The sequence below is a fragment of the Gavialis gangeticus genome, unplaced genomic scaffold, assembly GCF_001723915.1.
Source record: "Gavialis gangeticus isolate Ggan-Ray unplaced genomic scaffold, GavGan_comp1, whole genome shotgun sequence".
Lineage (NCBI taxonomy): Eukaryota > Metazoa > Chordata > Crocodylia > Gavialidae > Gavialis > Gavialis gangeticus.
In genome coordinates this window covers 9,082,057-9,093,288 of record NW_017729013.1, presented here as the reverse complement: position 1 = coordinate 9,093,288, position 11,232 = coordinate 9,082,057, and the positions used below count along the sequence as shown (strand labels likewise).

General features: G+C 55.8%; 2 protein-coding genes across 2 annotated transcripts in view; both read left to right on the top strand.

The window, feature by feature from the left end:
* The window catches only part of LOC109293499 (ras GTPase-activating protein 4-like), a 72,601-nt gene extending 64,459 nt beyond the window's left edge, over positions 1–8,142 (top strand). The window contains exons 12-21 of the mRNA XM_019511473.1: positions 217–329; positions 1,415–1,607; positions 2,508–2,645; positions 3,168–3,312; positions 3,754–3,923; positions 4,591–4,728; positions 5,089–5,224; positions 5,688–5,808; positions 6,642–6,700; positions 7,478–8,142. Coding sequence (XP_019367018.1) covers positions 217–329; positions 1,415–1,607; positions 2,508–2,645; positions 3,168–3,312; positions 3,754–3,923; positions 4,591–4,728; positions 5,089–5,224; positions 5,688–5,808; positions 6,642–6,700; positions 7,478–7,599 — 1,335 coding nt within the window. The 3' untranslated portion in view covers positions 7,600–8,142. The remainder of the gene's footprint in view (positions 1–216; positions 330–1,414; positions 1,608–2,507; positions 2,646–3,167; positions 3,313–3,753; positions 3,924–4,590; positions 4,729–5,088; positions 5,225–5,687; positions 5,809–6,641; positions 6,701–7,477) is intronic.
* A 2,909-nt stretch (positions 8,143–11,051) lies between these two features.
* The window catches only part of POLR2J (RNA polymerase II subunit J), a 10,054-nt gene continuing 9,873 nt past the window's right edge, over positions 11,052–11,232 (top strand). The window contains exon 1 of the mRNA XM_019511326.1: positions 11,052–11,169. Coding sequence (XP_019366871.1) covers positions 11,117–11,169 — 53 coding nt within the window. The 5' untranslated portion in view covers positions 11,052–11,116. The remainder of the gene's footprint in view (positions 11,170–11,232) is intronic.

The following is an 11,232-nucleotide window of genomic DNA, read 5'->3' as shown; positions in this document are numbered from 1 at the left end:
CTGTGGTGGCAACGGAAGGGGAGGAGAGAGACAGGCTTACCTGAGGGATTCAAGGTTTTGCTTGCTAAAAACAAATGGGATGTCTTATAGAGAAACAAGATGCTGAAGTGCATACTAGAGAGGGAGAGAGAGAGAGAGAAAGTGTGTTGTGTGTATGTGTGTATAACCTGGTGAGCCTGTGGGTGCGTGGCTCACATCACAATCTATCTCACGCAGGTAGCAGGGATGCAGTATTTGCACAGCATCCTGGGGCCAACAATTAACCGTGTCTTTGAGGAGAAGAAGTATGTGGAGCTGGACCCCAGCAAGGTGGAGATTAAAGATGTTGGGTAAGGGTTGAGCCAAGTGTCACAGCCCAGCATGCTTCCCTGTGTGGGGTCAAAGCAGAGAAAAGAGGAGGGGGAAGGGGCAGGGGCTCAGCCCCAAGGGCTGAGACACCAATATGCCAACTGCCAGCCCAGCCTGAGCCCTGGTCCCAGGCACTGGGCCTACCTCCTTGCCGCCTGCCAGGGGCCCGATCATCTTCTCACATGGCTGTAAAGGAGGAATAACAGTGGTATAAATCTGGTGCAAATAAGATCTGGCCCATGTTTTTGAAGGACCAGTCTGGGGGCCCAGAGTGGTCATTTGGCACCACCCTGCTAATGTCAGATGTCCCCACTCATCCCTGGCACTGGATCTCGCATGCAGCCACACTCTGCTACCTAGAGCAGTAGCATAGATGCATAAATACCAGCCAGCAGGTCTCTGTCTGTCTGTACCGTGGACCTCTGGAGGATGTTGCCCAGTAGCACCAGAGGGCTGACATTCAGGCCAGTCCAGAGCTCCAGATCTGTGGCTGGGAAGGTGGAGCTCCCACTCCTATCTCTGTGTATGTCACCCTATATGGCACAGGCATGGCTCCTGTGGAGCAGGCACCAGAGGCTAGAGAGCTGTATTAGTCTGATGTTAATTAGCCTTGCTGGGAAGAAGAGTAAATTTATTATGGTGTGGTGTCCAGGCTCACATGCTGCTACTGCTTCCAGTGCTCAAGCTAGCTCGGTCAGAGGTGTTCCTACCTTATGCTGCATTGTGCAGTGGAGATATGGTGTCTGTGCCTCTGAATGCAGACAAATCACTGTGGGGTCACATGGTGACTTAGAAGTGGGTGCACCCAGCAGCTGCCACACACTGCCCATTCAGTGGCCTGCATCTCTCAGCAGCTAGGGCTGGGCTCTTGGGCCCCCCTGCATTCACCAGTGGTGCAGTACCCAGCACAGTGCAGGATGGAAGAAAAATCCTTCCTGACCCAGCTTTTCACCAGTCAGCCCTGAAGCATGTGGGATGGTAATACTGTCCCCCAGCTGAGCAGCAGTTGAGAGCATTTGGGCCCACAGTGAGTCTTGCCTGAGTGCGTTTGTCTGGCCCCTGGCAGGTGCTCAGGGCTGCACCGGATCCAGACGGAGAGTGAGGTGATCCAGCAGAGCTCCCAGCACTTGCAGGCCTATCTGGGTGAGCTCCTTGCCGCCATTGCCAAGTCAGTGAAGATGTGTCCCGCCAACATCCGTGCCACCTTCCGGCAGCTCTTCACGCGAGTGGAAGAGCGTTTCCCCGAGAACAAGCACAAGGTTAGTAGACTGGTGCTTCTGGGCCTGGTCTGTCTGGTGTGGAACAGTGCAGGGAAGCAGGAGAAGGCTGCAGCATTGCCAGAGGGACCATAACTCCCTGGGGGACCCTGTGGGAGAGACTCTAAACAGGAGGACACCTGAAAACCCAAACGGTTCAGATGCAGAGACCTGTTTGTGGTGCCCTATAGAAGCTGTACTCCAGTTGTTTTGTGCTCTCATCCCTTTCTCTGGGCTGGGCTTCCCAGCCACGCTGTTTCCCCAGATGCACCATGGCTAGGGGCTCCTATATGCACCATGCCCTTGCCTTTCCCCAGGGGAAATTGTTTGTTATAGAGACGGGGTCCAACCCATGAGCAGAGAAGACCTGGGGCGTGGGGAGCGTGAGATGCAGCTCCCGCGACACCCCGTGGCAGCTCTGCAGAATGACAATTGAGAACTGTCCACAGCACAGTGAAAGCGGGTCATCTTTGCTGTGGGAGCCGCCTCCAATCCTAGCGGCTCATGATTGTGAAGGATCTGAGGGGCCTTTTGAAGGAGAGGGGCATGAACCTCAGTGCCCACTTCCCTCTGGCCCCTGGAATGACATCCTGCCTTCCCTGAATTCCCCTCCTGCAGCTTATACAGGAGGAAGGATTCTCCCAAGTCCTAATAAACAGCTGGCACCTTCCCCCACCCCAGAGCTGGTTGCATTGTAGGGCTGGGTGGATACACTGGAGGGTTTCTGCGGCATTTTGAGATGTCTCAAGGCCTTGATGGCTCTGGAGGGTCCCATTCTGGTCTGCCTTGCACAGATGGTAACTAACAGCAGTGGAGCCCTATGCCAGTGCATGTCTGTGTGTGCGTGTGCGTGGACACGCACCTATCTTTGCACATCAGTGTTGATGAGTGATTTCCCCACAGAACGTGAAGTTCATCGCCGTTACCAGCTTTCTGAGCCTCCGCTTCTTCTCCCCAGCCGTCATGTCCCCCAAGCTCTTTCACCTGCGGGAGAAGCACGCAGATGCCCGTACCAGCCGCACCCTGCTGCTTTTGGCTAAGGTGAGCCCCGGGATGCACTGTCAGCATGTGTGTGTGTGTGGGAGGGGTGGGTCTTGTGCCTTGGGGACCACTGGGGTCCCTGTGAGCATGCCCCAGGGCTGCGTGTTCTTTTGGGCGAGCTGAGGGATGCCTTCATGGGTGGGGATGGGGCAGTGACTACTGGGCACTGACTCCTGGGCAGTGAGTAGATTTGGGGTCCCCCAGCAATTGAAGGACCCCGTCCTACAGATGCCATGGTTGGGCGAAATTTCTGTGGAGAGGCCTCCAGGGGGGGAATCTCAAACCAGTTGAGTCAGTTACACAGGCAGAGAACTGCTTTGCCTGTGTCCTTTCAGCTCCATAAAGAGCCCCTTTCTCTGCCGTGAGGAATGCTGCTGGGTTCTTTCCCTGGAGTCCTGCAGTGCCAGGTGGTGTGGCCCTGCTCCAGCCTTGTCCAAAGTGTACAAGCCTCTTTGATGGCTGCAAGGCACCTTGGCTGCTTTCTGGGCATGCCATGAGCCCTGCCTTTTCATTTGGTGCCAGGCAATCCAAACCATTGGGAACATGGACACCGCAGCAAGCCGGGCCAAGGAGGCATGGATGGCCCCTCTGCAACCCACCATCCAGCAGGGTGTTGCCCACATGAAGGAATTCATCACTAAGCTCGTGGACATTGAGGAGAAGGAAGGTGAATAAGCCTCCTGAAGCCAGATTGTCCAGGGACCCACACTGGGTCTGGCTGGCTCAGGGGCATTTGCCATTGCTGGTGGTCCCCCGTCCTGAAGTGAAAGTGTTCCCTGGCTGGAACTTGGTCACTCTGTTTAGTCCACATGGTGATAGTTGGGTACATGGCACACAGATGGATCTCCCCATGCCTTATAAGAAGGGCAGTGTAGCCAGTGGAGAGGGTCTTAAGCTGGGAAGCAGGAGACCTCCATCCTCATCCCAGTCCATGGGGCTGCCTCTGATTTTCTGGGTCACCTGCCCTGTGTCCCTGTTTGCAAGAAGGGAGTGACGGCTCCATGCCCATCACTGCTCTGAGGCCCAGGGGTACCAAGGCTGGCAGCTGTCATTCCCACAGGAGGTTCTTGGCTCTGGGAGCATCAGCCCTGGGGTCTGTCATTTGCAGAGCTGGACCTGCAGAAGGCACTGACCCTGCAGACCCTCATTGTGAAGGAAGGACCACTGTTCATCCACAAGACCAAAGGCAAAGGGCCGCTCATGTCCTCATCCTTCAAGAAACTGTACTTCTCCCTCACGAGTGAAGCCCTCAGCTTTGCCAAGACACCCAGCTCCAAGGTGAGGGCAGGGGTAGGAGGTCATGGTCTGCCGTGAGCTGGGACTGGATGGGCATATGGTGTCAGGGACTGACCCATCCTTGGCAGTCAGCCTCTGGATCAGTCTCTTCTGGTCTGTACTGGGGAAGTGCAGTTCTTGGCCTGGTGCTCGGTGTTGCCTGAACTGTAGAGAGAGAGAAACTTTCCTGCTGAGGCCCTCAGCACCAGCCCCCACCTCTATGCTGCCTCTACTCCAGCATCCCACAGACCTCTTGAGAGGGCACTGAGCCCCTGAGGACACACAGGACAGGGTTGGAGGGGGCACGTTTTCCCCTGTGAGACCTGGCAGGGCAAGTGCAAGGATTTGGCAGCCTGGAGTGGGGATGGGTGCAGCTGGAAGCAGGGCTTAGGCTTCATTCACCCATCTGTGAAATGGGTCTGAACTGTCCCTAGCTCTGAGACAGTGTACATGGGATATAAAGGGGGATGGGCAGTATGCATGTGAAGCCTCAGAGGTGGGACTAGCTAACTTGTCACTTGGAGGTCTAAAGGCAATGGAGGTCTAAAGGCTTCACAGCCTATGCCAAGTGGTCCTTGCAGTGGAAGGAACCCATGGCCATCTGGATCTGGTAGGTCACGCCTGTCTTTCCCTCTAATGCTTCTGCCCCCTGCCTTGGGCTGCCATTCAGAAAAGCTCCTTCATCACCTTGTCCAACATCCGGGCGGCCGAGAAGGTGGAGGAGAAAAGCTTTGGCAACTCCCATGTGATGCAGATCATCTATGTGGACGAGACGGGGCAGTCAGAGACAGCCTATCTGCAGTGCAAGGTGGGACTGCCACCAGGCAGGTGCCTTTGTGGAGGGGGTAGGGGTGTGCCCATGGGTAGTGGAGAAAGAGGAGCTTGGGCAGTCAGACCAGACGAGTGTGTGAGCCTGGGAGCTCAAGCAATGCATCGTGCCCATGGTTCTGAGGAACCAGGGACAGCCTGGGAATATTTGGGCAGGAGGAGGTGCCGCAGTGTGGAGCTGCTGCCTGACACAAGGGCCAGAGCTAGAGGCAGCAGGCATGCTGGGCTGGGTGCAAGGACAATGTGTGGGAGCTCTGGGCTCTAGGCTGTTCAGGGTTGGCATTGCACAGCTCCACACCCCACCCCCAGCTCCAGTCCTAGCCCCCTGCCCATGTTGCAGTGTGTCAATGAGCTGAACCAGTGGCTCTCAGCCCTGAGGAAGGCCTGCGTGAACAACACGGAGATGCTGTGCTCGTATCACCCGGGTGTGTTCAGAGGAGATAAGTGGAGCTGCTGCCACCAGAAGGACAAGTCAGGTACTGTGCTTTGCAGCCTGCTGTCTGCAAAGGGTGATGAATGAGTTGGTGGGGACAGCAGCAGGACTCCTGGGGTCTCTGCCAGAGCTCTGCCACTGAGTCCCCATGGGATCTTGGGTAGGTCACCCAGCCTGTCCATGCCTTCAGCTCCTGGCTGATGGGGATGCTGTGAGGTCTGCCTTTGGGGGTGGAAAATGCTTGGCTTGAGGGGGTGCTTTCATTGGGGCTTGTGGTGTGTTAAATTGCACCTTACCAAGGCTATGGGACTCTCCCATCTCTAAGTCAGAATAAGGTGGAGGGTGAACTAGGCACAGAGATATAAAACCTAGCTCCCTAGGGAAGGTGGACACCCAGGCCACTTGAGGATCTGTGTGCAGGCTGTGTGGGTCTATCTCCAGTGCTACCTTCTGTCCTGCCAGCGGCACATGTGACACCAACCTCCTGGCTTTCACTGGCCTCCTAGGTTTGGGCTGTGATAAAACCCGGCACGGAGTCACGCTGCAGGAATGGAACGACCCCTTGGATCCAGACCTAGAGTCTCAGCTGATTTTCAGGCATCTGCTTGGAGTGAGGGATGCGATGAGGTGAGGCAGCTGATCCCCACAGCGGGACTAGGACTGTACAAGTGGGTGCCTGGGAGGATGTACATGTGGGGTGAGTCTCACATGCCATGCATTCACTCTTGGGGATCATCATCAGCAGTGGGCAGGGGATGATCAGCACAGAGCAGCTTGCACGGTCCTGGGGCCACGGGTGAGGAGAGTTGCCTGCACTGTGCTATCCGGTGGCCTGTCCCATTCAGGCTGGAACTGGCCTGGGCCTCGTTTAAGGCTCTGTGCACCAGTCCCATGGGCTGTGGTAACATGGGGTGGAGGCGGTGCACATCATGCTCTGTGGGCACCAGTCTTTGTGACGATGGATGGGGTGCCCTGGGGGGAAACAGGTGGGTGAGTCCAGAAAGCAGAAATCATAAGGTCCTATGAGGGCTCATCTCCCCGCATCCTTCAGGCAGGACTGTTCCCAGCACTGCTGTGCAGTGCCTGGTTGTACCTGTCCCTGATGATGGGACTCCTCTCTTTTCCTCCTCCACAAATTGCTTTCTCAGTCCCTGTAACGCCCGGGCTGGCCTCGCCTTTCTGTGACCCCACTGGACTGCCACAGTAGAGCGGGAGAACGTGGGGAAGGAGGATGGGCAAGGGGCTGAAATGGCGCCTCAGTCTTTAGGTGAAGCCACTGTATGCCCCAAGCTAGCCAGGGGAGCAGACAGACCACCCTGCACAGTGCTGGACACCTCCAGCTCCCTTTGTTGGTAGTGTCTTGCAGGACTGAATAAGGCTGAAGCCAAGCTGACAAGGGGAATCAGCCCATTGTATGTGTTGCACTTAGAAACTCAGTTCTTCTTTCTTATTATCCAAAGGGAAAAGTACCAGGAGTTAATGCTGGAGAAAAGGGAAAACGGCCTGAGCCAAAGTGAAGGTACTACGTTGCTGTGACAGTGCTGCCTTGCCCAAAGTCTGTGAAAGGCAGTGGCAAGATTCCTGTTGACTAGATCAGGCCCTGAGTGATCTCACTGTGTGAACATGGTTTACAGAAGGCCCATGGCCATCCCCGAGTGCCACAGCAATGGGCTCAGGTGGAAGAACATAGATGGATTTAGGAGGCGGTTGGCCTTTAGCAGGCTTTCCTGCCACTGTTCAGTCCACACGGCTTGTGTTTAGGCACGAGGGCCCTTCTGCTGGTATAAGCTAGAAGCCCTACACTGGCTTCCTGGGTTCCTCTACTGGCCATGCGCCCCCAGGATGGCTGTGGGAGGTGGATTATGAGCGCCCGTGGCTGGTGTGTATGGTGGGATATGTAGTCCAGCCAAGTAGCCCTGCCCACAGCAGAGCATGGAGACATGAGGTAACAGAGGTACAGCTCCCTGGGGGCCCGCATCAGCATGGCTGAATCCATGGGTGTGAAGTACTGGATTTTTTTTTTTTTCTGAGCAAAATGTATTGTTCAGAGAAGGCAGCACTTATACCTCATAAAAGACACTGCTTCCTTGCAAACCCCATTTTACCTCAAAAAACAGAAAATTTAGAGTTTAGTCAGAGAATAGTTGCTAGATAGCTTGATATAGCAAAAGCTGCCTCTCCAGCCCCTGGGCCAGGCAGTGGCACCCCCTCCTCGGGGATGGGTGAGTTGGCAGCAGCTGCTGCTGAAAGAGGAATTTAACTGCGGGTGTTACCTCTGCTTGTTCGTCCCTCACAGCCCCAGAAAACATGGATGGTCCTACCAGGCTCTTCCACGTGCTGCAGGACCTCGAGGATGCCCACCGTAAGGCCAGCATTGCCAACAAGGACAAGAACTGCCTTGTGGAGCTGCAGACGTGACCGCCTGGGCGAGAGCCAGTCCACCAGGGCAGGGATGTGCTCTCACTCACGCTAGTGCAGTCTGGCTGTGTCTGTGGGAGCTGCCAACACCAGATGAAGTAGCAAAGGGGAAATCTCCTCGTGCTGACTTCTTGCTCGCACATTTGCCCTGCCACTCAGAAAGTCATGTAATGGACTCGGCTAGCTTAGTGTCTCCATTACTGAATGGAATCTGTTCCCCCCTCCCTCTCGTGCCCTCGTTAGTGATGTATGTCAGTCGAGTGTGGGATCAGTGTGTGCTGGTTCACTCAGTTGGTAGCATGGAATTGCCCTCATCTCCCCTCCACCAGGCTGGCATTACGGTGTCTCTGGTTATCATCTGTCAACCAACACCCATGCATGTGCCCAAACCCCATCTGGTGCCACACTGCATCCCTATATGTGAGCTGCTTCCCTTGTGCACTGAATCTCCATGGTCAAATGGACCCAGCCAGTCTCAATGTAGCAGCAAAACCAGAAATCAGGCACAGGCCAAAACAGTGGTAGAAAAGCAGGACTGGATGATGAGGCATGGCTTGAGGATCGGGAAGCTTGGGCTTCCTTTGCTCCTCTGCCCTGGACCCACTGTGTGACCATTGGCAAATCATATGACCCCTCTCTGTGCCTCTATCCGTCATCTCTGAAGTGGGGCTGGCACCCTCGTCCACATGCTCATGCCCTCTTCTGTTCAGGTGGCTGGAGATCGTTTGCTGAGACCCTGGAGAAAGGTTGCACACTATTATGGATGCTGATGACCACCAGGACTTTATAACCTGCATCCCTTAGAGGCCTGGCCCTCTGTGGCACCGGCAGCGTGTCACATAGCATGGGCAAGGCTCAATGGTGCTGGAGCAGAGCACTTCAGATGCTGTCTCTCACCTGCCGGTGCAGGGCAGGAGGGTTGGGAGGGAAGGAATCCTGCTGGCCACGAAGTGAGAGCTCTGCAGATTAGAGAGGCTGGGAGGGGAAGAGGCTCTTCAGTCAGACCTCTAGAGATCTGCTCCCAGCATCATCCATCCTGGGTAAGGCGCTCTGGAGCTTTTAGGAGCACTTGGGAGTGGAGGGGGTGGATCTTGGAACACCTAGAGTCAGGGCTTTCTGCCTTAGTTTCCCCATCTGTCCTTGAGGAGGATATAGGGCCATGGGAGTTCTCTTGTGACAGCTGGGCCCACCCTGCATCCAAGTCACTGATGGCAGGTTCTGGTGTTTTGTGCCCATGCTGGCAATGAAAAGAGGCTGCTGGGGATCCTGGGATATACCAAGCACCACCTGTCCCTCAGGCAGCCATTGCACAAGTGCCCAGACCATGTAGCAGGGCCACTACAAACTGCTGCCTGTGTCATACTCTCAGGCCAGCAGCCAAGCCAGGCTGCTGTTTGCCCTGCGCTGCCATGCTGCTGCACACAGCCTGCAGTTCCTCCCCATGCTGGCTGCCTGCTGGCTTACATGGAAGCACTGCTGCCTTGTGCACACAGCCAGAGTGCCAGCAGGTGATACTGCCAATGCCACCGGCACAGGGCACCCACCTGGCAGAGGGAAGTCTGTCTGCTGCGTGCCATGGGCTGTGGCCAGAGCCTGCCAGGCCATGGCTGGTGTGTTCCTTACTTGGGTGACTGCAGCCTCTGGAAGCGAAGGCCTGTGATGGGGTGTCCCTGGCGCCGCCCTCCCCACCACTGCACAACAGCACAACGCGGCGCAGGTGCTCTGTATGGGAATGTACAATAAAGGCATCTTGTATCATGACACCCAGCATCTGCATCCTCACTGCCTGCCTGCTGCACCCTCAGGCAAAGCCTCTGGGGGTGATGGGGACAGGCTTAGCACAGGGAGGGCTGGAGAGCAATAACCCTTTCTACTACTTCCTTCCCATGGCTGACCAGCATGTGTAGCACTTTGGTCTCTTTGATGCACTTCCATTTTCATCTGTCCTGAGTTATCCAAGATGACTTTGAATCAATAATTTAAAGATGAGTAAAAAAGGAACATTTATTATTGTAAGAGAACTATTTCAGATTGAAAAGATTATTTTAATGAACTATTACTTAGCTATGAAAGACTGGTATTTAAAGCAGAAATATAAATACCTACCTCCACCTCCCACAATCACTAGATTCTATACAAGGAAAAGTATTAATTTATTATTTTCCTTGTGTAGAATCTAATTACTGGAGGATCATCTTAAATTCATCCCCCAAACTGCTGTGGGAGAGAGAGCAGTGGTAAAGGGCCAGGTCCCCATTCTTTACCCCCCACCCCATGCCTATGCTTGTGCCTGACCTCCTGCCACCTCCCCCCCACTCCACCACTTGCCTTCCATGGTTGCCCCAGCTCCAGCATTAGGGCAGTCAGCAGTGGTGGTCCTGGCCTAATCCAGCCACGCACAAGCAGTAGCAGCAGCTCTGGGCCCTGGGGCTATAGGGGCTGGAGCTAGAGCCAAAGATGAAGGTAAGCAGTTCCTCAACTGCTGGCGGGGAACGGGTTGGGGAAGGTGGTAAGGAGGCAGGGCAGGCTGCATAGTGTCTCCCACACCCCTCAAGCCACATGGGTCTCCCCCACGCACAAGCCACCCAGGCCTGTAGCAGGTGGTGGCTCAGCTCTGGCTTCAGCCCTGAAGCTGAGTCTGGCCTGGGCCAGTACTAAAAATCTAATAAAACAGCTTTATCAGGTCCGGGGGAATTGGAGCGGGGGTGGGGGCCCCACATGGGCTGATTTGCCCTGGGCCCCACACCCTGCTCAGGTCAGCTCTGACACTTGGCATGGTGTGGGGGGAGGGGCTGCTAGTTAGCAGCATGGCGTGAACAAACTGCGCTCGGGACAGGGCAAGACTCTGGTCACATGTGTCTAGCAGAGTCCCCAGGTGTCAGAGAGGCGTGCCGTGGGGTGGCCCAAACAGGACTTCTAGCCATACTTACAGCCCAAAAGCCAGTTCCTTATTCGAGCCACTAGACCTAGCACAGTGTGGATGGGGGCAGGGGGCTACCAGCTGGCAGCCTGGCACAGCCCAACCCTGCTTTGGGCCGGGCAGGCTCTTCGGGACAGTCCCCCAGTGGCATGGAGAGGGAGTTTGGGGTGGCCCAAAAAGCATTTTGCCCCTAATCCCATCCTAATCTGAGCTGCCCTTAGGGCTCTGTACTGGATGCAGGGTATTACTTTACATATTAATTAGTACGTCTGCCTAGCTAGTGACATTCTGTCTCTGTAGGACGTGTAATTCATTGATAACAAGCTTTTATTGGGCCTAGATTAGCTTTGAAAAAGGAACTGGCAACCGGGAATAAGGAACCAACTTCAGGCTCATCAGACAGGGGCGGCAGGTCGGGCCCTCATCGGGCCACACCTCCCCGGAGCAGGACGAGCCCGCAAATTCTCCACCCTGGAGGCGGCTCCTCCAGCACCTCCGCGCGGGGGGCGGGGCGTCGGGGCGCAGCAGTCACTCGTGCAACGCGCGCGGCGGAAGTGACGTCGCGGCGACCCGAGGCTGAGCGGAAGCGGTGGCGGGATGAACGCGCCTCCGGCCTTCGAGTCCTTCTTGCTCTTCGAGGGGGAGAAGAAGTGAGCGGGCCGGGCCGGGCCGGGCCGGGCCGGGCGGGAAGCGGGGCGGGCTCCGGGCGGGGA